Genomic DNA, 27,663 nt, shown 5'->3' on the forward strand with positions numbered 1-27,663 from the left:
CATGAGCAAAGGTCCAGGCTTGTGACGGAACTAAGCGAATATGTTGTTTTGAGCAATGGCATTACAGGAAAGACTACAGGATATATAAACAACTTTACAAAGGAAACTTGCTGGAATGGTTCTACCGTAAAGAGAATGGCACTGCAAGACTTCTTTTGTTTGTTTCTTTGTTTCTTTCTTTTCACTCTCTCACCTCCACTCTCTCTCTCTCTCTCTCTCTCTCTCTCTCTCTCTCTCTCTCTCTCTCTCTCTCTCTCTCTCTCTCTCTCCCTGCGGGCAGATCATGTTTTGCAATCACTGTAATCTAAGACACAAAAACTGCGTCTAAATAAGTAATAGGGTAAACTTCTTTGCACTGGAAGTTGCCATAAAGCAATTTGTGTCGTAACACAAGTTTAAGAGGAGAAAATTAAACTGTTTCTTTTATGCAAAACATGATTTGCATATTTCAGAACTACCATAATTAAATCTCTCTCTCTCTCTCTCTCTCTCTCTCTCTCTCTCTCTCTCTCTCTCTCTCTCTCTCTCTCTCTCTCTCTCTCTCTCTCTCTGTCTGTATATGTAATATGCAACACATACACAAACGCTGTGTGTGTGTGTGTGTGTGTGTGTGTGTGTGTGTGTGTGTGTGTGTGTGTGTGTGTGTGTGTGTGTGTGTGTGTGTGTGTGTGTGTGTGTGTGTGTGTGTGTGTGTGTGCTGGCGCGCAAGCGAGCGACAGCGCAGATTCAATAAAATGTAATAACCTAATATAACATGTCATGTTTAACGCATTTTATAATTAATGCTGCAAACACACGTTATTGTCTATATGATAACGAAAACACCACCACCACCACCACCACCATAAAAGCAACAACAATAATAATAATAATGATAATAATAATAATAATAATAAAAATAATAATAATAATAATAATGGGTGAGCGGCAGATAAGATGAGCGGGATTGCAGGTGATGGGAAGGTAATTGGTGGCGAGGAAAGTGGATGGAGGAGCGACGCGAGGCGGGGGACGGGGAGTGAAAATTATGATAATAGAAAAGAGAGCAAATTGGTGACGTGCTCGGGGTGGAGAGAGAGAGAGAGAGAGAGAGAGAGAGAGAGAGAGAGAGAGAGAGAGAGAGAGAGAGAGAGAGAGAGAGAGAGAGAGAGAGAGAGAGAGAGAGAGAGAGAGAGAGAGAGAGAGAGAGAGAGAGAGAGAGAGAGAGAGAGAGAGAGAGAGAGAGAGAGAGAGAGAGAGAGAGAGAGAGAGAGAGAGAGAGAGAGAGAGAGAGAGAGAGAGAGACAGAGACAGAAAATACACAAAAGAGAGAGAGAGACAGAAAAAGACAAAAACAAAATCAGATACATCAAAATACATAAAAAAAAAGCAAGAACAAGAAAGGAAATCACACGAGGAAGCATCACACCAATCAGTCGCCAAAAGTCACAGAGGCAGGAAGGAAAGAGAGCAGGGAGGTAGGGAGGTAGGGAGGCAGAGAGAGGCGAGGCGGGGTTTGGCTACCTTCAGTCAATATGAACCCTGCAAAACACTGAGCTTCCCTGCCGACACGGACCGCTGGGAGGGCGAGGAGAAGAGGAGGCAGAAAGAGAGAGAGAGAGAGAGGGGTAGAGAGAGAGGGGACGGAGGGATGACAGAAGGAAAAGGAGGGAGGGAAAGGGAGTGCGTCTACCTAAAACAAACCTTCGTTACGTTTCCAGGGGACTTGTAATAACCAATTTAGATACCTTATCGAAGCCTGCGACGTTTAATAGCTCAACACCACCCCTTCTGCCACTCCCTCCCTCCCTAGTACCCCATCTCGTCTTCACTCCTCTCTCCCTCATCGCAAACCCCCAAAGTTCCCCTTCCCCCCTCGGGTCGTTTCCCACGAGCGAACAAACTCATCACAACTTAAATTTCTGGGCGGAGAATTTAACTTGCGAAGACCACGCTAGCCTAAAGCTGTCCTCGCGTTAAAGGCAATGCTGGCATGTAAAAAGGAGGAATGCCAGTGTGTGTGTGTGTGTGTGTGTGTGTGTGTGTGTGTGTGTGTGTGTGTGTGTATGTAGTATTTCATCAAACTTTCGGTCATCACTTTCACAACTCCTCACATTGCTTCAGTCTTTCCTCGAATTGCTTCACTTAATTGTTTGTTGGTCGCGTTTCTTTTCTCTTTTTCATCTAACACGAGTCACAAAGCTCCTCCTCCACGCTTCAGTCTTTCGGTTGTACTATTACGAGGCGCGTCTTTAAGCTGGTAGTAGGCTGTGTACTAATGCTTCGTCAGCCGTGAAAACCTTAGGGCAAGGATGTTATATTAATGTGTACTCTCTCTCTCTCTCTCTCTCTCTCTCTCTCTCTCTCTCTCTCTCTCTCTCTCACTCTCCCATGAACACCTACGCCTACACAAATAAAAAAAAATATCACTAGTTTTTAAAGTAACTAGTTTTTATGCAAATTTCATAAAGCGGAACACGAACAGATTGAAACTTTTCAGAAAATAAACTTTTTTTTGTTTTATTTCATCTACTCTTAACCACAACAGCATTCAGACAAACATAGACATTTATTAAAGTCTTCGAGTACCACCCCCACCACACACACAACCACACACATACACACACATACACACACACGCCACCCTCGCATCCACCCACATTCCTCACCTCATTTCTCGGCTGTACGTTCCATATTTCATTTATTCTCTTCCCTTCACCCCCAAATGAGTACCGTCCAACTTTCCATTACAACCCACCCTGCCTCCCTTGCTCTCCCCGCCCCTCTCCCTCTCTCTGTCCCCCTCCTCCTTCTCTCCCGGTGTGTGTCTCTCTCTCTCTCTCTCCCTCCCAATGTGAGTTCGTCAAGACTGTTGGTTCGCTTTTCATTATGTTCAGCGAGAGAGAGAGAGAGAGAGAGAGAGAGAGAGAGAGAGAGAGAGAGAGAGAGAGAGAGAGAGAGAGAGAGAGAGAGAGAGAGAGAGAGAGAGAGATAATCTCTCTCTCTCTCTCTCTCTCTCTCTCTCTCTCTCTCTCTCTCTCTCTCTCTCTCTCTCTCTCTCTCTCTCTCTCTCTCTCTCTCTCTCTCTCTCTCTCTCTCTCTCTCTCTCTCTCTCTCTCTCTCTCTCTCTCTCTCTCTCTCTCTCTCTCTCTCTCTCTCTCTCTCTCTTTGCATTTCTTGTATTATTCACAATGAGCAGTATTATTACTTATCCAACACACACACACACACACACACACACACACACACACACACACACACACACACACACACACACACACACACACACACACACACACACACACACACACACACACACACACACACACACACACACACACACACACACACACACACACACACACACACACAGAGAGAGAGAGACACACACACACAGAGAGAGAGAGAGAGAGAGAGAGAGAGAGAGAGAGAGAGAGAGAGAGAGAAGGGGGGTAAGGACAGCATGGGTGTGGTGTCTGGCTCTCGCTTAAAAAGAAAACGGCAGAAGAGAGAAAAAAGACACTGAGGCAAACTTTTCCCCGCATCTGAGGACAACGGGCGACTGAGGCTCTCTTAAAAACGCTGCGAGAAAGTTTGCGTTTCAGGAGAGTTCGTGGCGAGGTGCGATTCTGAGGCTGGGTAGTGGTGGTGGTGGTTGTGGTGGTGGTTTTGGTTGTGTAGTGTCTGGTGGTGGCTAACTCCTTCAATACTGGACCGCTTTTTTACTTCGAAGTTTGGGTGATTACATAACTTAATTTACAGTATAGGAAGGGTATATGGATGTCAGAAGGTTAATGGCCATAGTCTTCAGTATTTCAATCCCCAGATAAGTTTTTGAAGCTGTGTAAATCGCAAAATAGTAATTAAAATGAATATAAAAACGTGTCATGGTACTGAAGGGGTTAAAAAGAGGAAAGGTAAGTAAGGTGCCAAGGATTCAGTATTTACCTCTTCTCATTACATTTCTTTTATTTTATTTCACCTATGTACTCTTTCTAAATCTTTCTCTTTACACGATTTCACCTCTCTAGCCCCTTCCCCACTCCGCTCTCTTTCTTCCTCTACTTTCATTACCTTTCTAGTATACTTTCCACATCAGCTCCATCTTCTCTGCTCTTTCCCTTCCTTAAAATTCTAAAAAGTGATTCATGTAGGGTTCTCTAAGTTTTCGTCACGATCTTAAACTTCCGTGGTTAATTTCTTTCCTATACGTACAGTTTCATATAATTGATTCTAATATTTTCGAGTCTGGTTTACTTCTTAATCTCTTCGTATTGACATCATTTTCCCTTCCTTTTTTTTCCTCGTGTTTTTTCTAACCACAACAAGGAAACACGTGTCATGTATTGCTATTGATACCTTAGCGTTTCCACTGTTGATAACGGTAAGACTTGCTGGTTTTCCTGAGTTAATAAATGAAGTTCAAAATACTCCGTGATTAATTTTCTTGTCGATGGTGGCTTTTGAAATTACGCTCTATATTTGTCCCATGAGATTTTCTGAAGGTTGTGAAGAGGCCATAGCGATGTTCGAGTTAATGAATCCTTACATTTCCTTCAATTTCCCGTCTGTCTCCTTCACTTTGTACCGCATCTCTTGCCCACAAAAGATCAGAAAATACATCTGTTGACCCCAAATTACACCTTAATCAACAAATTCTTAATCTTTTCATTGTTATTTGACACGTTTAGTTAATAAGAAACTAGTCCAAAGCATTTATTACTGGGTACACATTCAATAATCTACTCTTTTCATCCCATTTTCTCTATCGTAGGTGCTCTAAAATATCCGACACATTGCCTCTCGTCATGTAAATTGCCCAATATCGCACAAAAACGGAATGAATCACGATATTAAATCAAGGAACACAAATACAAATCGAGGAACAGTAATCAGTACTCACTTCGACAGGTTCTCCTCCTCCAGGTGTTTCAGTTTCTTCTTCCGCTTCTCGTCTCTCCTGTCATCCTTCTTCTTCTTCTTGTCCTCAGCGTCTTGACTCACTTGACTGTTGCTGTCGATGTACAGATCCTCAGATAACAACTGTTGCTGCAGCTGTAGTTGAGGCTGCATTTGTTGCTGCACCTGCTGGGGGTGTTGCAGCGTGGTGAGGTGCTGCGGCGGGAGCGGCCCCTGCGGTTGATGTGGTGATGGGGAGGGCGGGGATGTGGAGGCGGGTGGGTGGTGGTGGTGGTGGTGATGGTGGTGGTGCTGGTGGTGGTGGTGAGGAAGAGCGGGTGGAGGAGGAAGAGGAGCAGGGTATGACTCCACCTCCACATCTTGTACTAGTAAGGAGGGCGTGGTGGCGGCGGAAGGGTGGTTATTGTGGCTGATGTGGTGAAGGGTGTGGTGGTTGTGGTCCAGCTCGTGCTGCGGGGCGCGGGATAGGAGCTGCTGCGGCTGTGGGGACTGCGGGAGGAGCGGCTGCAGGTCTGGGCTCTTGGGAGGGGAGTGGCCGCCTAGGTTGTTCTGAATGACCGCTGCGGCCTCGCTGTCCACGATGCACTTGATTTCTTTGGATTTTAGCTTGACTCGCGCCTTCTTCTCGCGGCGCTCCTCGGCGTGGGTGTGGCCGCGGCTCCCCTTCACCTGAGGCTCCAGCAGACCGATGCCTTCCTCCTCCTCCTCGTCTTCTTCATCCTCCTCGTCCTCCTCCTCGTACCTCCTCACGCTCCCGTCGCCCGCCCTTAACCTGTTCTCCTGATTCCACTTAACGGTGTCGTCTTTTAACTCCTTCAGGTGATTGTTATTCTTCGGGGGCTTCTCGGAGGCCTTGGAGTGGTGCCTTCCTGAGCGGCGGGACTCGCGGTGTGACCTGGAGACGTGCTTGCTGCCGCTGTCCAACTGCTGCTGCTCCTGCAACTCCTGTTGTTGTTGCTGCTCCTTCTCAGCCTCCTGCAGCCGAGTGGTGCGTCGCGTGCTGGTCACATCGCTGTACCGGTCACACTCCCCGTTGGCAGCGGACTCCCCCCGCGTCCTGCTGCTCCGGTGGCTGTGGGAGAAAGAGAACAAGAACGTGTTAGCATGGAAAGACTCACGGAGGAGAGATTCACACACAGTTGACATCCATAAAAGTGATTGTTTTTTTCCTAGCCACCTATTGAAAATGTACAGCTACGAGTATATGTTATTTCTTATTTTTTATCGTTGGCCTTTTCCAAGCCGGAATGAGGAGGAAAATAAATGGCTTCGCCTACACACGTCGCTCATGGCGGAGATCAAGCGCTATTCCCTCTCGCAACAAAACAGCAAGACCTCCGGAAGGCACGTGGCGGCCGCTGTCTACTGCTTATTGCTGTATATGACTGTCACTTATTGGTGCAGCAATAACATTTACAATATCAATAACAAAAATAATGAGCCATATAATGATGCCGATGGTAATGATAATAGGTAATAATAACAATGATAATAATAATAATAATTATAATAATAATAATAATATTAATAATAATAATAATAATAATAATAATAATAATAATAATAATAATAATAATGATAATAATATAGCCATAATAATGAGAATATCATTTAGAAAAGAAACAATATACACAACAACAACAACAGAAACCAGCGCACCAACTCACACGCAGGCAACCCACAACACCACATAGAAAACGTAGGAGAAGGAGGAGGAGGAGGAGGAGGAAGAGGAGGAGGAGGAGGAGGAGGAGGAGGAAGAGGAGGAGGAGGAGGAGGAGGAGGAGGAGGAGAAGGAAGAGGAGGAGGAGGAGGAGGAGGAGGAGGAGGAGGAGGACGAGGAGGACGAGGAAGACAACAACATGCCCCTCTTACTAGCCCCCAGCCCCTGCCAGAGCGCCACTAGAACCACCTGGCGGGGCCCCATAAAAGTAGGGCTGAATCATTAACAATTACTCTCCAGCAGCACATCTCATTAGCATGCAAACTTCCACTGCGCCGCCAGAGAGAAACGATAATTAGGGTGGCAATTTTCAGCACTAATAAAGGCTAATGGATAATTGCCTACCTGTATTCTAGTACCTATTGATCCCTCTGTCCTTGTATCCTCCTGTCTTTCCCTCCCTCCACCTCTCTCTTTCTCTCTCTTTCTCTCCCTTCCTTCTCCGTCTCTTTCCTCTTTCTCATACGTGTCTTAAGCTTGTGTTAGCATATTTCATCCGCCATGATTAGTCTAGTAGAAGTTTAAATCTCAAATAATTTTTTTATGATTTTTTTTTATTTATACCATGTGGGCTTTTCACAGGAATTTATGGGCTAAAGGGGATACTTTTTGGGGTACTTCCTATCTCAAACCCCACCCGCTAGGAAACCGTTGCCCCAAGTGAGAAGCCCAACCTACACTCGGACCGTGGACAGGATTCGAACCCGTGCGCTTGGAGACCCCTCGGACCCCAAAGCACGCATGGTTCCACTGTAAATTTGTAACTAAAGCTTATGTCATCTAATCTCACCTGTCCTATCCTCTCTGGACCTGAACTGATCTAACTTGCCCAAACTTTGCCTAACTTACCCAGACCCGTCTTAACTTACTTTTAACTTACTGAACCTACTGTATCCTGTCCTGTTCTGTCTTTATTCTACCTTATCCCAAGCTACACTAAACTAACACTCAACTTAATCTCGTCTAATTCAACCTAATCTTCCCTACGTACCTTAACCCCTTCAATACTGGAGCACATCTTCATCTTAAAATTTGTGTACGATTAGACGATTTTAATTTTTATTTTCATTTCTTTGATATAAGAGAGAGGGCCATCCAAGGGCAAAAAAAAAACATAATACTTAAAAAAACTGTCTATGGAGGTCAAAAGATTACTGGCCAGAGTCTTCACTACTTTAATTCCCCGACATGAGTTTCTGAAGTTGTACAAAACCGCCAAATTGTAAACAGAATGAATATGAAAACGCGCCATGGTGCTGAATGGGGTTAACCTAAACCTAACCTAACCAAACTTACCCTAACTTTACCTACCCTATCCAAACCTAAGCTAACTTATTACAGGGGAGAATTACCTCGTGACAATTCCTGAGTGGGGAGAGAATATTAATAGGTATAATTTCCAGTAACACTCTTTCTTTTCGTTATCTAAAACCCAGACAAATTCACAGGTTAAGAGAAATATGAGGGAAAATAAATACACCTTTCGTTAATCAACCTGTCATGGCGTTTTAGTAATTGCTTTCGTTTTGTACAAGGAGATTAATTGTTAGTGCGTGGTAGTAGAAACAGACAACACGACCAGAAATTAATCTTCTGTTCTGTTGATATTTTTCATTTTTCTTGATTGATAAAAGGAAACAGAGAGAGAGAGAGAGAGAGAGAGAGAGAGAGAGAGAGAGAGAGAGAGAGAGAGAGAGAGAGAGAGAGAGAGAGAGAGAGAGAGAGAGAGAGAGAGAGAGAGAGAGAGAGAGAGAGATGGATTGATAAGTACATAAATACATAGATAGATGGATACATAGATAGATAGATAGATAGATAAATAAAAAAAAAGACAGCCAGACAAACATCAAAAAGAAAAGAAACTAAAAGGGAAAGAGAATATCAAAGAACAGATAGCTAGCAAAAAAAAGATAGAGAGAGAAAAAAAACAACAACAAAAACGAAAGGAAAAGAGTTAGCAGATAAAGACAATAAAAAAGAAGAGAGAAAAAAAAACGAATACATGAAACACACAAAATAAAAGAAAAAGGAAAGAAAAAGGAGAAGCAAAAGTCAGAAAACCCACACACAGACAGACACAGGAAAATGCAGCAGAAAAATAAAGAAAGAAAAAAACAAAGGGAAGTACAGAGAGACACAGAGAGAGAGAGAAAGAGAGAGAGAGAGAGAGACACAGTGACAGAGAAACACGAGTATAAAGGGAGGGAGAGAGAGAATGGAGAGGACAAGGGGGAAAGAGAATACACAAATGCTAAGGTCAGGAAGGAGAGAAAGGAAAGGGAGAAAGAGAAGGAGAAAAGAAAATGAAGAATGTTGATGAGTGGATGAGTAAAGAGGAAGAGGAAGAGAAAGAAGAGTAAAGAAGGAAGACACAAATGCCTATGGATGACAGAGTAAAGAGAGAGATGATAAAAATGAGGAAAGGAAAAGGAAATAACAAGGAGAGAGAAATAAAGAGAAAATAGAAAAAAGAAAAGATAAGATAGTGAATAAGAGTGAAAAAAGGAGAAAAAGAGAAGAAGGCAAGGAAGAAAAACACAAACAGTAGAAGAGGAAAGAAATAAATAAAGGAAAGGAAGGGAGAGGAAGTGGAAAAAAAAGGAAAAAGGAAAGGAGAAACAAAGAACGGAAGAGATAACAAGAACGAATAGTGAATGAGAGAGCAAGGAAGGAGAGGAAAAGGAGGAAAAGGAAGTGGAAGAGAAAGGAAGAGAAAGTAAGGAAAGAGAACGAGAGTCAGGAACAGAGAAGATAGGAAGGATACGGAAGAAGATAAAAGAGAGGAACAGAAAAGAAGAAAAGGTAAGGAAAAAGAGGAAAAGGACTGGAAAGTGAAACATGAACAAAGGAAATAAAGAAAAGAAGGAAGGAGAGAAAGAAAAGGTGCATGAGTGAAGGAGAGGAAGGGAAGGGAAAGAAGGAATGGAAGAGAAAGAATAAGTAAGGAAGGAAGGAAGGAGAAGAAGCAGTGAAGGAGGAAGAGAAGGGAATGGAAGAGAGAGGCAGAAACAGAGGGAAGGAAGGAAGGAAAGAAGGAAGGAGAAATACTGGAAAGAGAAGGGAATGAAAAGGAAGGGAAGGGAAGTGAGAGGCAGGAAAAGAAAGAAGGAATGGAAGAGAAAGAAGGAAAGTAGGAAGGAAGGAAGGAAAAGCAGGGAAAGGAAGGGAAGGGAGGAAAGGAAGGAAGAAACAGGAACAAAGGGAAGATTCTTACTGCAGGAAGGGAAAGAAGGAATGGAAGAGAAAAAAAGGAAGGAAGGAAGGAAAGAAGGAAGGAGAAACAGGGAGAATCAGAAGATAAGGGAATGGAAGAGAGAGGCAAGAACAGAGAGAAGGTTCTTAGTGCAGGAAGGGAAAGAAGGAAGGAAGGAAGGAAGGAAGGAAGGAAGGAAAGAAGGAAGGAGAAACAGGGAGAGTCAGAAGGTAAGGGAATGGAAGAGAGAGGCAAGAACAGAGAGAAGGTTCTTAGGGCAGGAAGGAAACAAGGAATGGAAGAGAAAGAAGGAAGGAAGGAGAAGCAAGGGAGAAGGAAGAAGGGAAAAAGAGGCAGGAACAGAGGGAGGGTTCTTAGTACGGACCGAAAATATTACGAGACCCTGAGACCATTCCGAGGACGAGTGAGCCGCGTAACTCAAGCCAAGGAGGGAACCCGCGCCGCCACCACTACCACCACCGCCACCGTCGCACCCACCTCTCCAGACACCACCACCACCACCACCTCACACGTTCAGACACGAGGCAAACAAACATACAGTACATTTTAAAGCATCATGTCTCTTTACTGCCAGACTTCACTTTATTTTATGATTAACCCTTTCAGTACTATGACGCGTTTCCATACTAACTCCTTCAGTACTGAGACGCATTTTTCCCCTTCAGTTTGGATGTGATTAGACGATTTTATTGACATTAGGAAGGGTCTATGGAGGTCACAAGATTAATGGCCACAGTCTTCACTATCTTTAATCCTCACATGAGTTTCTGAAGCTGTATTAAGTCACCAAATAGTAACCAGAAGAAATATGAAAACGTGTCATGGTACTGAAGTGGTTAATCCTGCTTATTATTTAGAGATTTTTATACAGCTTCAGAAACTTATATGGGAGATCAAAATAGTGAAGACTGTGGCCATTAATCTTCTGACCTCCATAGACGCTTCCTAATGTCAATAAAATGGTCTAATCTTACACAAATCTCAAGGATAAAAATGTGTTCCAGTATTGAAGAGGTTAATTTTATGTTATTGTACTTATTAAGTGATATTCGCAGTTTCAAATATTGAGGCTTTTGAAAGTATTGAAGGAGTGGCCTTGTGTGTGTGTGTATATAGTCACTACACAGCACAGCGCAACACAACACACCCATCACAACACTACACGCCTGACCCAATCGCTGCACAACACACAGCTCACCACAACAAAACACAATTACACGTTGGCGGAGCATCACAACAACTCACCAACACAACATCCCAGGAAAAACACACAAAACAACTCAAAAACAAGAAAACACAAACAACACATCGAGGACTGACGTCACATAAACAACAGCACAACAGGACAACACAACAAACACAAACCTTTCGCAACACCCTCAAAAATATAATATGGTAAGCAACTTCACGATAAAATTGGAAAAAAAAAAATTCACTGGTAAGCAATACGTATTCTTTTTTTAACCCTTCAGTACTGGGACGTATTTTTACCATGAGTTTTGAGTATGATAAGACGCTTTTTAGTTACATCAAAAAGAGTCTATGGAGGTCAGAAGATTAATGGTAAGATTCTTCACTATTTTCATGCTCACATAAGTTTCTGAAGCTGTATAGAATCACCAAATAGTAACCTGAATGAATATGAAAACGTGTCATGGAGCTGAAGTGGTTAATATGAGAGAGGAGGACTGGGAACAAAAATATAAAGTAAAAAAGGCCCACTCAGTCGCCAGTCTCCTTACAGGGCCGAGAGAATTAGCCAAAGGACAGGAACAAATGTCTTGAAACCTCCCTCTTGATATTCACCATTCTTTAATCATGTTTTTATAATTACTACGATCTGATAATAATCCTTCACAATATCTGTAAGTCTTTAATCATTGTGTAAGGACATGAGTGGGTGGAACTTCTTTTAATTAATGTGCATCTATGTTGTAAAGAAATTAAGCCATGTGAGTGTGTGTGTGTGTGTGTGTGTGTGTGTGTGTGTGTGTGTGTGTGTGTGCCACTTATCTTTCCTCCCGGCATTCACGATAACGGTAATATAACACTCATAATAAAACAAGAGTGATAAAGAAAATCATAATAAAAATATCAGGAGGCTGGAGAGCAAAAATTTTAAAAGATGAACGTCAGAAATAAAACAGGATATCTAGACGAGACAGAAAATGTTTCATACAAAATGCAGAAAAAAAAGAAAAGAAAGAAAAGAAATGAACATATGACAGACAAAGTGAGAAAGAGAGAGAGAGAAATGCAAGGGAAAGCGTGCACCTTGCAAACACTGGTACGTGGGCGAGGAGGAGAAGGAGGAGGAGGAGGAGGAGGAGGAGGAGGAGGAGGAGGAGGAGGAGGAGGAGGAGGAGGGGAAGGGGAAGCAGGATGATAGAAAAGAAAGAAAAAAAAAAAAAAAAACTAAACACAAAACAACGTAAAAATGACCAAAAAAAAAAAAAGGCACGACTAACATTTTTCATGAGGAAGCAGAACCATGTGGGGCGGCTCAGCGGGTCACCGGTACACCCGCTCCCGCCCCTTACCTGTCCTGGCACCCACACCGATACCAAGGGGCAGGAAAGGGGGAGAGCTGTGGGTGAGGTTAGGTTAGGTTAGGTCTGGGTTACGTGCAAGGTAAGGGGTTTCGGTGGCTAAGGGATGAACGAAAAGAGGTTTGGAGGTGGAACTGCTCGCGTAGACTGAAGCTGAAGGGGTTTAGTAGGAGATAGGGGTTGGAGATCGCCTTGTATGGGTAAAGAGATGAAGTAAAGGAGTTTTCTAGCAGGTTTAATGTTGGAGGTGGTCATGTATGGTTAGATAGGAAGATACAGAGCGTTTTTGATAAGGAGTGGAGTCGTGTGGTTAAAAGTTCTCTTATATAGTAACGCGAGATGTGATTCTGAAGAGTCTGTGGTGCGTGGGGTGGGTGTGGGAGGAAAGAATGCAGTGTGAGACAGTGGTGGGTGTGATGATGGTGAGGTGATGAGGTGTGGGAGTGTGGAGTGTGATGGAGTGTAAATGGAGAAAAAATATGATGATGTACCTGTATGTGGTGTGGTAGGATGCGAGTGAAAAGGAACCTCATAATACTGTGTTGGGGTGAGGTCTTATGCAGGAGTCATGACAAAATATAATACTAAGATGTTTGATAGAAAATAAGCACTGTAAGGGAGAATAAGGAGAGAGACAACCATAGATACAAACCCTTACTGCGATTGATGGTTGCATTTACTATCCTTGGTATTCTCTGGGTTATGTAGGCGATGGGAGCTTCTAGGACCTGTCACCGAAGCGAACTAGGATTGGCTTTGCCCAGACATGAATTGACCTGACTAGTCTAGTGATTTCCCTCCGGTATATGGTACTGTGGTGGCGAGGAGAGAAGAGAAGAGAAGAGAAGAGTAGAGAAGAGAATGGTAGAGAAGGGAAGAGAAGAGAAGAGAAGAGAAGAAGAGAAGAGAAGAGAGAGAAGAGAAGGGAAGAGAAGAGAAGAGAAGAGAAGAGAAGAGAAGAGAAGAGAAGAGAAGAGAACAGAAGAGAAGAGAAGAGAAGAGAAGAGAAGAAGAGAAGAGAAGAGAAAAGAAAAGAAAAGAATAGAAAATAGGGAAGGGAAGGGAAAGAAGAAAAGAGAAGAGGCGAGGAGTACAGAGAAGGAAACGGTAAAGAAAAGAAAAAAGAAAAGAAAAGGAAATTAAAGAAAGAAAGCGAAGGAAAGAAGGAAAGGAAGGAAATAGGGAGATGAAACAAGAAGGAAGTGGAAAACACGGAGGAAATCAGAAAATATGCGGCAAACCGACGAGAGACGAGACTTTCAAGTGCAAATTTAAAGCGGAGATCAAAAAGTTTAAATGTTCACTTAATGGAAGACTTATCTGACGGAAACCAACGGCAGGGGATAACACACACACACACACACACATGCACACACACTCAGAGAAGCACAGCCACATATCAGAACTGTCTATCTCGAATCGTTTTTTTGCGGAGCTTCGAATCGCAACTTGAATCTCACTGGCAGCGTTTCGAGTTGCATCCCGAATCTCCAAGTCGTTATTGGCAACCCGCGCGTCAACCTCCGCGTCCCTTTCAGAAGCCAAGCCGCGTCATCCTAAGCTGGCACAAGACTTCGCATGATAACTAAAGTTTTTGATCATACTCGGAGTTTTCACGAAGTTTTAATACCCTCTTAAAGTTATTCGTTCCCTCATGAAGCTGAATAAAGTAATCGGAGTTTAGTCGTAAGGAAATGGGCAGTAATTTTCATTAATTCTGGCTCTTACTCGTACTTCTTCAGTCGGGATGGATTTAAGTAACAAGGATATGACAAGTGACTGACCTAACTGGGAAATATGATGATACTGTTTCAAAATAGATGAATAACTGCAACAGAATCATTTATCAGGTTTCTAGCACTGTCAATAGAGAGCTTTAAGACAAGATTACTCAGATTTATGGACGTGGATGATAAGTGGACAGTGGTTTATACGTAGGTAATATACATGGACTGCTGCGTGTAGGTATCGGGGAGCCACTGTAGTCTCTCGCAGTTTCTCTGATGTTCTTATATTATTAGTGGCTTGCTGGTTCATATCTCTCAAATGACGAACAAATGGAACTCGTGTCCATGCTATTCTGGGTAACCATTCATGCATTCAAGTATTATCATCACTAAATTCTTAATATATTTTCTTCGATAATACTGAACAGAGCAGCGATCAGTTTCCAAAGCATAAATCCAGTGTGTGCAGGAAGGCAGCAAACGCCAGGTGTCTGCTGTTTGTGTTCCTCAACAATGCAGTGGTGGTGTGGCAAAAATCCTTTAAGATATAATGCATGAGTTCCAGGTATTGCCTCAACAGAATGGACTCCACAATAGGGAACATTACTGCGGTAAATAGCCGGCATCTGTTTGGCGAGAGATCAAGCACCGTATAACCAACCATTTCGCAGCCTCGTCTCGACTACATTTTATTGCCTGTAGTGGAGGTTATTAGGTCTCTTAAAGGATGTTCCTGTAATCCTGATGAGTGTTTAGACTTTAATGCACAGTCTATGGGGAGAAAAAACACCGATAAGGGTGCAATAATCGTATCTGTGGTCTTAGGAAATGCTCGTAATGAAAGCATAGGACGCATATGGACGCTATATTGATGCGCTGAGAACAAATGGAGGCACGTGTTATGACTTAAAGGCGATTTTCTGAAGGAAAGACATGAACGAAGGCCATGCATGCAATGGCTGCTGGTGGTGGTGCATTGGGCTCGCGTGGGAGATGGAGAGGCACAGTAAAAAGAAAATGGAGCAGAAATGACACATGGAAAAGAAAAGGAGCACTTGAAGAAAAAAGATGTCATAGATGTTGGAAGTCAGAGAAAAATGGACAACAAATAATGGAATGTCGTGCTACTGAGTGTGTTATGTTATGTGAGGTTAGGTGAGGTTAGCTTTACTTATGTTGGGGGGTTCTGTGCCTTTCTTTCTATATTCCGTTGTTGTTGTTGCTGCTACTGTTGTTGTTGTTAATGGTGGTGGTAGTGGTGGTGAGAAAAATATTGTGGAGCTTCGACGTGCGCTCTATCTTCGTTGAGTCTGAATCGAAATTATGGAGCAGGAATTGAATACTTTCTGAACCTCACCATGCAAATAAAATCGAATCGAACATGTGGAAAAAAGAAGAAAAACTTTATGAAATTCTACAAGGCGAACACCACGACCCTCCTTGTTAGCGTGTTGTTACTTCAGCGTGACAACCGCGACCAGGAGTGTTTACGTGAGTGATGAGGGAGTGTAATAGATAAAAACTTCACCAGTATTTGTTCTGGCACTCCACAAGGTCAATGGGGCTGGAGAATAATAAAAATAGTGAAAAACAAAAGGAAAAGAATGCAGAAAAAAGTAAATGAAAAAGAAAACACAACAGGGCACGGTCGCGGTTACCAGTCAGCTGTTATTGAATAATTTCCTGCCACGATATTTCAGACACACAGACACACAAGCCAGGGACAACAAACAACATGCAGACAGAGCAGTGTAAAAGCCTTTCTCTCCATCGCCAATATGAATGGGATGGTAATGTTTATAAATGTTTTTTTCAAGATACTTAGATGCTTGATAACTATTTCTCTGTGAAGCCTCGTGATGTAGAAAACTATAACACTCACAAACATATTCTAAAACACTTAAGCGTAGTCCCTCCATTACTTTCAAAAGCGTTTGTTTGAAGTGACACGTGATTTTAACCCCTTCATTCTGCTTACTATTTGGTGATTTAATACAGCTTCAGAAACTCATGTGGAAATTAAAATTGTGAAGACTGGGGCCATTGATTTTCTGACCTCCATAGACCCTTCCTAATATACACAAAATAACCTAACCGTACACAAATCTCAAGGTAAAAATGTGTTCCAGTATTGAAGGGATTAAGAATGTATTTACGGTACCAGTGTCAGATTCACAAGATTTCTACATTACTAACATAAAATCAACCTTGAGAAGCTGGGTAATAATCTCTGCGGACTCTGAAAACCGTCATGGTGAGAGAGCAAGGGGATAAAGATTACGGCTCTGTTTCGAAATTTTGCGATATGATTGTTCTTTTTATACTGCAAGTGCAAAGGAAGAGGTTTAAGTAATAATATTATCCTGAAAGCAAAGTCTGACGCTAAAAGGTGATATTTTTATGATGATACAGATCTTAACCATAAGTTCAACAATATGAGGAGTCTTTCATGATCATATACACAACAAAATCCTGCAGTTTTTTTGAGTATTTACATAGATAGAGGTAGTTTCTCATCTCTCTCTCTCTCTCTCTCTCTCTCTCTCTGATGAGAAAAGGAAAAAAAAACTAGTCTAAACGAAATGCTGCAGGATTACACCTTTGCAACATTTATACATCTGTTAACTGTTATTAAACTTTTTTTTCACTATACATGCATACACGGGAGCTTTCTACGTTGATTGGTTCTCTCGTGTTTCGCAGTACTGATCAAAGTGAAAGGGAGAATGTAAAGCTGCGGTCAATACCCGAGCCTCGTCTGCTCTCCTGTTCCTCTCTGATATACTGGCGACCTCATTACAAAACCAGACAGTTGACAGGTGTTTGGTGGATCAGAGGACTTCAGGTGGAGGAAAGACTAAGCACAGTGGAAGTGGAGCAGGTTACTTTACTAACCACATAGCTGATAAATTCTTGGGAGATTTGAGGACTTAAGGAAAGAAAACAGTGAACAGAAGTGAAGCAGGATATTCTACTGACCACGACTACACATTATGATAAAGCAACAACTCACGAGTCTCCCCTGAATCAAAACACAATAATGATCATATAGTTGATAGATTATTAGGAGATTATAGAGGATTTAAGGAGAGAAAAACTGTTAATATAAGTGAGGCAGGTCACTCTCCTTATAACCTATGATTAAACAATAATTCAAACATTAATGACGATAGAGGTGATAGATTATTATTAGATCAGTCACTTCAGTAGAGAAAACAGTAAACAGGAGAGATGAAGCATGTTACTCTAATGACCACGACTGTACCTTATAAACCATCAACAATTCACGAGTCACGCCTAAATCAGAACACCATGATGACCATACAGTTGATAGATTCTTGGAAGATCAGAGAAAATAACAGTAAAATGGAGAAATGAGGCAGGTTTCTCTCTTGACTATAACTATATCCGATGATCAAGCAACCCTTTCATTAGTCTTCCGTGAACCAGAACACAAAATTAACTCTCATTCAATCTGGAAAGTGCAATAAACAAGAGCTCTGTCACAGTTTTCCCTCAAAGGTACAGTAATAATGCATGACCAGTATTGCCCGTGAAAGAAGCACTAAATGTCACAGGCCGCTTATTTTGAATACACCAGAAAGGCATCAATTAACCAATACTCTCTCCAACAACACACACACACACACACACACACACCCCAACAAACTCTTGATGTTTCCCCCACCATAGAAGTTATGCCCTCCACCACAATCAACTTACACCTTCCCCAAAAAATTATTTATACCCTACGATACAAACAATACTCTCCCCAACAAACACACACTCCCCAACAAACCCTTGATGTTCCCCACCATACAAGTTATGCCCCCACCACAATCAACTTACACCCTCCACCACAAATGATTTATACTCTACGGTACAGAAAAATCATATCTTCCCCAGCAAACAAGCAGCACCCGTTGATATTTTGCTTTCCATATCTAAGTAAGCTTTTTATGTAATGGTGTGATGTATTGTAGTGACATTAAACACAGTCAGGGATTACATATTTTATCTTTTGACTTCACTAGTAAAAAAACACAAGAAAAACTACAAATAACAGTATCTTCATCATAATATTACACCTTACCTTTTCCTTTCTTCACTTTCATACTTCAAATACTTCATCTATCAGACCCTTCAGTACTGGAACGCATTTTTACCTTGAGTTCTGGGTGTGATTAACGATTTTATTTATATTAGGAAGGGTCTATGGGGACAGAAGATTAATGGCCAGAGTCTTCACTATTTTAATCCCCACATAAGTTTCTGAATCTGTATAAAATCACCAGATAGTAAGCAGAATAAATACCAAAACATATCGTGGTACTGAAGAGGTTAATGATATAGCTAATCTAGTAATCTAAAGTGAAATCAAACTAGACAAAAGATCAGTTGCCGTTTTTAGGTCCTAGTCAATAAGCGCACTATGCCTAAAAAAAATAAATAAAATAAAATGTAGATACGTTTCTATATTCAATTTCAACTTGGAGAACAAAACCCGATAAGATATTCGGATATTTTCCTACTGAACCAGCACGATCGAAGACAACTTATTTGAAACTGAACCCTCCTCCCCCCAAACTTGCTGAGTGGCTCAAGAGTAGCACGTCACTGGTCTGGGAGTGTTGAGTCTGAGGAAGCGGGAGAGTGTCGCAGATAAAGAGACTGGATGATTGTAGTCTAGTATTTTATATTTCCACTAAATACATGATGACTTGACCAATAATTCGTACTGAGACGTCAACATTTGAGAAAGACTGTCTCTCTGTCAATCTTTTTCCTCCTCTCTCCTTAGTACGTTGTTACATATTCTAGTCTAATACGTTAAATTTCCACTAGATAAGTGATGTTTAGACAAATAATATGTACTGAGACGTGAAAATTATGGAGGAATACTGTGTCTCTTGTTCTCCTCTCAAACTCGATGATTTTAGTTTAATACGTCATATTTCCACTATATAAGTAATGTTTAGACCATTAATGTGTACTAAGACGTGAATATTGAGGAAAAACTGTCTCTCTTTCTCTCCTTAGACTCGATTATTTTACTTTAACACGTCACATTTCCACTAGATAGCTAATGTTTAGACAAATCATTTATAGAGAGACGTGAAAATTTGAGGGAAAACTGTCTCTGTCTCTGTCTCTCTCTATCTTTCTCTTTTCACTGGAGCACGTGGAGAAGAGGTGGCATCGTCTTCAGAGGGATGGGTCACTGGCCCCTACGCTCCGCCTCCGTGCGCCTCCTTCCCTTCAGCGTGGCCCAAACATCACGCTTCGGCACCCTTCTCTCACTCTTCTTCCACTTGGAGTACTTGTGTTTTTTTCTCTCTCTCTCTCTCTCTCTCTCTCTCTCTCTCTCTCTCTCTCTCTCTCTCTCTCGGTAGACTGGTGATGCTGGCTAGGGTACAGACAGATCCCTTTCTCTTTTAATTTATTTTCGTTTCTTACTTTTTTTTTGGTCTTTATCCTCTTGTCCCGTTTCTTTTTAACATTTTTCTATTATTTTCTTTCCGGTTTTGTTGTTTCTGGTATTTTAATTCAGTATGGATGTTCTCGTTTTTTTTATTTTCTCTGTTATTTTATATTTTCTAATTTCTCTTCCTTCTTTTGTCATTCATCTTTTTTTTATCTTTTCCTTTGATCTTTTCCATGGTCTTGTTTATATGGTTACAATATTTCTTGCTCATCTTTACATTAGCAGTTTCTTTGTGCTTCATTTTTTTTCTTTATTTAGTCTTCATTCCTTCTTTCCTTCCTTTCCTCTTGTATCGTTCCTTATCTTTCCTTTTCTTCCTCCGACTTTGTTCTCTCTATGACTACAATATTTCGTGTTCCATTTTCCATTTCCAGTCTTTTCACATTTCATTTTTTTTCCTCACACTTCTCCACTTCGTCTCTTTCCTCCCTTTCTTTTTATTTTCACTTATATCCGTTTCTTTTTTTACGCTCGTCCACTTTGCGATCTCTAACTTTACAACATTTCTTGCTTCTTTTCCATTTCCAGCTCTCTCATACTCTTTCATCCTCCACTTTCTCCCTCTCTTCTTTCTATTCCTTTCCATCTCACGACTTTCCTCTCTCGATTTGACCGTCTTACAATACTTCATCCTACTTTACTTTCCTTTCATCCCCTTCTATCTATCCATTCTGTTTCCATTTCTCTTATAGCTCCATATCATTGCCCTTCCTTCCTCTCCTTCATCTAAGTACTTATTCTCTCTCCCTTTCCTGTCAGCTTTCTGTCTATATCACCTCCAACTCCCCCGTATAGATCATTCCTCTCTTTCCTCGTCTCTTCCTTTTCTTCATTTGTTCCTGCTATTTCCTTTCCACTTGCTTTTATCTTTGCTATTATTACTATCTCGTCTGTGGCATTTTTTCTTTCTTCCTTCCTTTATTTCTCATTTCTTTTTTTTTTGTTTCATCTTTTATTTTGTTCCCTTTTCTTTCACTTCTGTTCTTCTTAATCTCCCATAATGCTTGCTTTTTTAATTTTTCGTCTATTTATTTTCTCTACTTCTTTTTTCTCAGTGCTTATTCTTCCCATCCTTCCTTTCCTTCTATCCTTCCTTCGTTTCATCCACCCTGTCTCCTCCTCTCCTTCCTTTTTCCCCCTGAGCACTCCCTCGTTCCCTTTCCTCAATCTTTTCCGTTCCCTCTAAATACTTCACACTTTTCCTCCCGGTTCCCTCCGCCTCCCTTTTCCATACCCGGCTGCATTCTTTCCCTCCTTTCCCTTCCAGTGCTCATAATCCTCTCCCTCTTTCTCTCTTTCCTCTCTCTCACTAGCATTCACTCCCTCACTCCCTCACTCCCTTCTCTCACTCTAGCATTCACTCCCTCACTCCCTTCTCTGCCTCTCACTCTAACATTCACTCCCACACTCACTCCTAGCGACCACTTTCCTCGATTCCAAAGAGCGGAGCGTTGAGGATAAGTTGATATGCCAGGAGCGTGTTCAGACTTGTTTACTCCCTCGTGGACGCCAGGGCTGGGTGGAGAGGCACCGCGGTAAAACGAACTACAGGGGAAAAAACAAGGTTGGACCCGCTCTTTTAACTCCCCTCCACGCCCTGCACATTACACCGCGTGACTGGATGGTGTGCGGCGGGTGACAATAAAAGGTGCAAGGGGTAAGGTGTCGAAAGCGTGAGCCTCTGTTTGGTGCGAGCCTCCCTGAAGAGTGCCGTGTATTGGGTGTGCGTAGTGCAGTGTCCCGTTTCAGACCAATCGCACGAGTGGAGTGACGGCGGGTCTGAGTTCTGGCGCTCTGCAGTAATAACCGCCAAGGAAAAGGCAAACCAACACTAGGCGAGATGAAAATATACCGGGTGGAATGTATGTGTACGTTTGCGTGTGTGTAACTTACTCTGTGGCATACATAGCTATATGATTTTAGGATAACAGTAATATATGTGAATTGTATGACAAACTTGCGATTAATAAGTATTTATCTATCTGTCTATCTATCTGTGTGGATGTGTCTTATTCCTGTCGAAAAGATAGGAATGGGGATTTAAACGGAATCCTGCGGAACACCACTGCGAACACCACTGTCAATAAAAAAAATATGAACTGTATACCGAGACAGTCATTCATTTCAACACAAGTCATATGAGATCATTCGATGAGGAGACAGACAAATACGGCTTTAAGAACAAGATAACATTGAATGCAACAAATCCACGCCAGACTCATCGCAAGGCCTGTCAAAATTACACCAAAATCTTTACCACAGTCAAGCAAGAATACCAACAAACCAAGGAACCGGTCACTGGACCCTCAATGGAAAGTATTTTACAGATGAGGCAGACAAATGCTAACTCACTGATGATAGAGAACCTACAGTTTATTGTCTCAGAAACATACACGCCTTCCTATCTCCTGCGGATGGAACGAAAGCTTTCTTCGTACCACCTCTCACAACCACCCTCAGGACTACAGGGGCGCCACACACACGTCAGAATGCACAGCCTGTTGTGGCGGGTGTCGCAAGGCTGGCTCCCTCGAGAGTCTAGGCATCGGTGGTGATGGACGGATGCTTCCTCCCTCCACCAGCCGCCGCGAGCTGGCGGATAGGTGGGTGGAGCAGAGGGGAATACAAGGTGAAGAAAAAGCGGTAACAGTGAGGAGGTGGATGGGTAGATGGCGCTGAGGGGAATAAAAAAAAACGTGAAGAAAAAGGGAGGATGAAGAAGATGAATGTTTTACGTAATTTGTTTCGTGTGTCTGTCGTGTTGGTTTTATAATCGAGTGGCGTCACAATGTTGATACTAACGCCCCCATGTTCCTGTTGCAGTCTCGGCCATTTACTGGGTACTTTGTTTAGCGCACCACGATGCATAACCAAGTGATCAGGAAATGATTTAGTTACGAGCATCATGTACAAAAAGTAAGCCGACGAAAACAAGCATTCTTTTCCTTCTCTTACATAATTCTATACACAATAATGCGCTAACATTCTGTATTATGATACTAATAATAATCTCCTTAGTGTGCAATGCATCAGTGTCACCTACATTATGAAAAAAAAGAACGATTTCACAATATCACAAAATAAAAGATACAAGAGAAAAAAAATGTCTCGCACTGTGATGAAATTAGCTATAAAACAAGTTAATATATCAGGAGTAATGAAAAATCTTAATATATATGAGTGTTTATACGTATATCAACTGCCAAGCCTCTCTCCAAAGCAGACCTGTCCTTGAGTTTCGCATTCTGTAACATCCCGCAACACAACGAAGACTAAATCAAGTAAGTCAAGTTGAACCAGACGGTGATGCGGTGCTGCAATTTGTGGCGGGCAAACAAATCAACTTAGTGGTTTCCTTGCAGCAGTGAGCGTCGGTGCAAGGCGAGGCGAGACGAGGCAAGGCAAGGCGAGGCAAGGCGAGGCAAGACAAGGTGAAACGTCGCGAGTCACCCACCACCCACCACCACCACTGCCACCACTACTACCACTGGTGCTACTTCTATGTAAATTCCACCACTGAGGCCTCCTTACAGAAAAATTGCACCAGACTACTTCACCAATGATAAATTCTTCTTACCAAATCTAACTTACCTATATCCTAACCTAACTTAACCTGACACAAACCAAACTATACCAAACCAAACCGAATCTAACCAATTTCAACTCAAGTCGCTCCAAATCTAACCCAATTCTAACAAACCAAGCCAAGCTAACCTATCCCAGAGTAGCCTACGCCAAAAGAAACCCAACCCAACCCAACTCAACCTAATTTAATTCAATCTAATCTAAGCTAATCCAATTCAGCAAGGAGAGAAAAAATCCTGAAGGGGAAATCTCGTGAGAAGAATTTATGCTTTGAGAAAATTGCTTGGAGCGAGAGAAAAGTTACGGTGTAGACTCTTCCCTCTACCACCACAATCTCTTCTCACTACCACACTCCTCTACCACACTTCCGCTACCACACACTCTTTGATACCACCGCACTCTGTTTCCACTACCACCACGCACGTTTCCCGTTACCACACACTCTCTGACACCCCCACACATTCTATTCCTACTACCACTACGCACACTTTCCGCTACCACACTTTCTGACACTACCACACACTATTCCTACCACCATACACTTCCTTCTACAAAACACACTCTGAAACCACCGCACTCTGTTTCCACTATTGCCACACACACCGCTACCACACACTCTCTGACACCACCACACTCTATTCCTACCACCACACACACTTCCTTCTACAAAACACACTCTGAAACCACCGCACTCTATTCTCACTACCACCACACACACTTACAGCTACCACACACTCTCTGACCACCACGCACACTTCCTCACTGCCACCACACACATTTTGCTACCACACATTTTCTAAAACCACCAGACTCTATTCCTTCAACCACCACACACACTTCCCGCTACCACACACCCTCTGACACCACCACACACACTCTTCCTGCCAAAAACCTCATACTTTTCCGGCTACCACACTCTTCTTTCTACCACACTCTTTCCTCTACCCCACACTCTGACACCACCACACACACTCTTCCTGCCAAAAACCTCATACTCTTTTCGCTACCAACTCTCTTCCCGCCAACACCCGAGTCTTCCCGCCTTCTCTGGTGTGGTGGGCGGAGGCTTGGCTGGGGATGGAGGTTCGAAGGCATTCATTTTCCTCTCCTAACGCCATTCTGTTCGCTCCTACTTTTTCAATTTAGTCATTAATCTTCATACGTAAAGTTTAAGAGATTAAGTGATTCTCTCTCTCTCTCTCTCTCTCTCTCTCTCTCTCTCTCTCTCTCTCTCTCTCTCTCTCTCTCTCTCTCTCTCTCTTAAATACAAATATTTTCTTTTTTAATCTCGTCTCATTATTCAACCTTCATTTTCTGCTGTTCTCTAATTTTTGTAATCTCTCTCTCTCTCTCTCTCTCTCTCTCTCTCTCTCTCTCTCTCTCTCTCTCTCTCTCTCTCTCTCTCTCTCTCTCTCTCTCTCTCAACTCTTACTTTGTTTGAGGACTTTCTTCATCTTTTCTTATTTCTCTTTTTCTTCCATCAGCAAATACTAAAATTTTTCTTGTCCTTTCTCTTGTTTTCTATGTCCTTTCTTCCTTCCATTTTCTTTTCCTGCTTTCTCCTTCCAGTTTTCTAGTTCTCCCTTTTTTTTCTTTTCCATTTTACATAGTTGAATATTTTCCTGTCTCTACTCCTTCGTTTTTCTTCTTCCCTTGTCCTCTTGTTCCTCGTACATATTTCTTGCTTCCCTTCCTCCGTTCTATTTCCTCTTCGCTTTTCATTTTTCCTCATTTTTAGTTTTTTTTTTTTTTCCTTTTCGTCCTCTTCTTTCATTAACCAGCGTTTTATTCTTTTACCTTTCCACCTGCTTGGTTCCCTATTTCCCCTTCTCTTTTCACTTTTCCCTCTCACTTTCATCATTTTTCTCATTCCTGTCTCCTTTTCACTCCTTTTCATCCTCTCCTTTCATTAGTGAGCGTTTATTCTTTTCCCTGTTCTCCTCCCACGCCTTCTGCTCCCTCCTCCTCTTCCTCCTCCTCCTCCTCCTCCTCCTCCTTCTCCTCCTCCTCCTCCTCCCCCTGAAAGGAGGATTGTGTTGAAAAGTCAGCAAGATGCTTCCCGTTGAAATGTTGAAAGAGACTTAACTCGACTCTCTTTCATTCCCACCATTACCGTTCTTCAACCTTCTTTCTTCCCTGTGCTGCTGCTGTCTGGCCTTCTTTCCTTCCCTCCTCCTCCTCCTCCTCCTCCTCCTCCTCCTCCTCCTCCTCCTCCTCCTCATTTTCTTCTTCGTCCTCTTCGTCGTCGTTCATGCCTGTGTCCTAATTCTCTTTCCATTTCCCTGGTCTTATTTTCGTTGTTGTCTTTCTTTTTCTTCTTTTTTTCTTTTTCTCCTTCTTCTTCTTCTTCTTCTTCTTCTTCTTCTTCTTCTTCTTCTTCTTCTTCTTCTTCTTCTTCTTCTTCTTCTTCTTCTTCTTCTTCTTTCCTTCCCTTTCTTCTCCTATGTCTTTTTTTCCTTCATATTCGCCCACATTCTTCTTCTCCTCGTCGTTATCCGTCCTATATTTTCCTTGCCCTGTTTCTCCTCCTCCTCCTCCTCCTCCTCCTCCTCCTCTTGCTTTCTTTCTCTTTTTCTTTCCTGTCCTCGTTCTTTTTCTTCCCTTTCCTCGTTTTAGTATTTCCACCTAACTCCTCGTTCTCTATCTCTGTCTTCTTCCTCTTCTTCTTCCTCCTCTACGTTATGAATATGTAATAGAAGTGTTGGTTAATTATTTCTTCAGAGCGCAGCGGGATGATACGAACTCACTCACTGGTATGTTTGAATGCCGAGATATATTGCCTCACGTTCCAAGAGAGAAAGAGAGAGAGAGTGACAGAGAGACAGAGAGAGAGACGGAGAATATCAGTATCTCGCTACATGACTATATTTCAACATATCTTTTGAAACTTGTGATTTTTTCTTTCCTTTCATGTTTTTTTTTTCTCTTGTTACAGGAATCCTTCACTTCTGTCGTGATGCATTTCTTAGTTTACATCACAAACAACAGTTTACTGCAGGTATGTCGTAAGAAGTAACACATGGAACTGTTTTTTGCTATGGACGGTTAACGTGTAGTATTTCCCTTAGCTATAAAAGTGCTGGATAAGAACACAAAAGCAACCGAACGCAAAGGAAGAAATACGAGAACTAGGAAATTCCGTAACTCCCTGTCTGCTTCTGCATTTCCTTCTGGCTATGACGTGAACTCATTCAAGACAGAAAATTCAAGCTACTGACCCTTTAGTTTTAGTGGAGGAACCTTCGCCTTTAGTGTCCCGTGTCTTACTTTCGTTGAGACAGTTCAGCTTGTCACGTGCAATCTTGTGAGGATACTCGTAGATCTACGCGTTTCTTCTTCTGTGTATCTTTTGTTGTTAGTAGTTGTAAATCAAAATCACTGCGATAAGAACATAAGGAAAGAGAGAAGCTGCAGGCCACCAGTCCCTGTGTGTTCAAGCTACCTAATTCCATCTATCTTCTCCATCCATGAACTTATCTAACCTTCTTTTAAAGCTCCCTATTGACTCAGCCCTGACTACATGACCACTGAGACCGTGGTACTCTTTGGACATCCTGCTCCCGAGACTCCGAGTGCCCTCTAAGACCAGCTGACGACAGTAGGCTTTAGGCAAGAGACACGAGTGACGAGACCTCCGCCGTCACAGCCACGTCTGAGCATTAAGGAGTGTTATACTAAGTGGCACACGGACAGAAACACAGAGAGAGAGTGAGAGGGTGAGTCTTTCCTACATCCACGACAAAGTATATATGATTCCCTCCCTCCCACACACACACACACAAATCTTATTATACAGCATCAAAATCAAGAAAAAAGAGAGAACAGAGAAAGAAAAGCATCATAGTAACAAAGCAATACAGAAAGGGGAAAAACAGCTTAGACTAAACTGAAGAAAACGTAATGAGAGGAGTAGAGGGGTCGCTGCAACGGGACACGAGGGAAGGCTAAGGGGGAAAAAAGGAAAGAGGAAGGTAGCGTACGAGGAATAATGAGAGAAGGAGTTGCTTAAAAGGACTTGAAGAGAATCACAGCTGCTAGGGAAGAGGAGGAGGAGGAGGAAGAGGGGGAGGAGGAGGAGGAGGAGGAGGAGGAGGAGGAGGAGGAGGAGGAGGAGGAGGAGGTCACTTCGTACTCTGGCATCGTCCGTCCGTTCCTCGCTTTAACGTAGAAATTTTCGTATTTCTTTCAATTCAACAGTGCGCAGATCTTCCCTTCTCTTTTACTGTCTCACTTCATTCCTGGCTTCCTTCTCTTTTCCTCGTTACCTCCTCCTCCTCCTCCTCCTCCTCCTCCTCCTCCTTCCTCCTTCGCCTCCTCTTAGGGTTCGTCCGTCCTCCACAGCGTTGCCAGTCACAAGAAACGTCCTATAAAGCTTGCAGTGTCGCCAATTACAGCAGTTCACCCTAAACTACTGACGATGAAACGGTCCTCTGCTGGGGTTTACGTGGATGTTAGTGTTAGCGACAGTGCTGCCAAGGGAT

The 27,663-nt window shown here is 42.5% G+C and overlaps 1 protein-coding gene across 4 annotated transcripts in view; it reads right to left on the bottom strand.

Moving 5' to 3' along the window:
* LOC123503466 overlaps positions 1–27,663 on the bottom strand; it is a 200,420-nt gene that overhangs the window by 145,777 nt on the left and 26,980 nt on the right. For all 4 annotated transcript variants that reach the window (XM_045253251.1, XM_045253252.1, XM_045253249.1 and 1 more), the window contains exon 3: positions 4,883–5,971. In XM_045253251.1, coding sequence (XP_045109186.1) covers positions 4,883–5,971 — 1,089 coding nt within the window. The remainder of the gene's footprint in view (positions 1–4,882; positions 5,972–27,663) is intronic.

The sequence above is a fragment of the Portunus trituberculatus genome, chromosome 14 (assembly GCF_017591435.1).
Source record: "Portunus trituberculatus isolate SZX2019 chromosome 14, ASM1759143v1, whole genome shotgun sequence".
NCBI lineage: Eukaryota > Metazoa > Arthropoda > Malacostraca > Decapoda > Portunidae > Portunus > Portunus trituberculatus.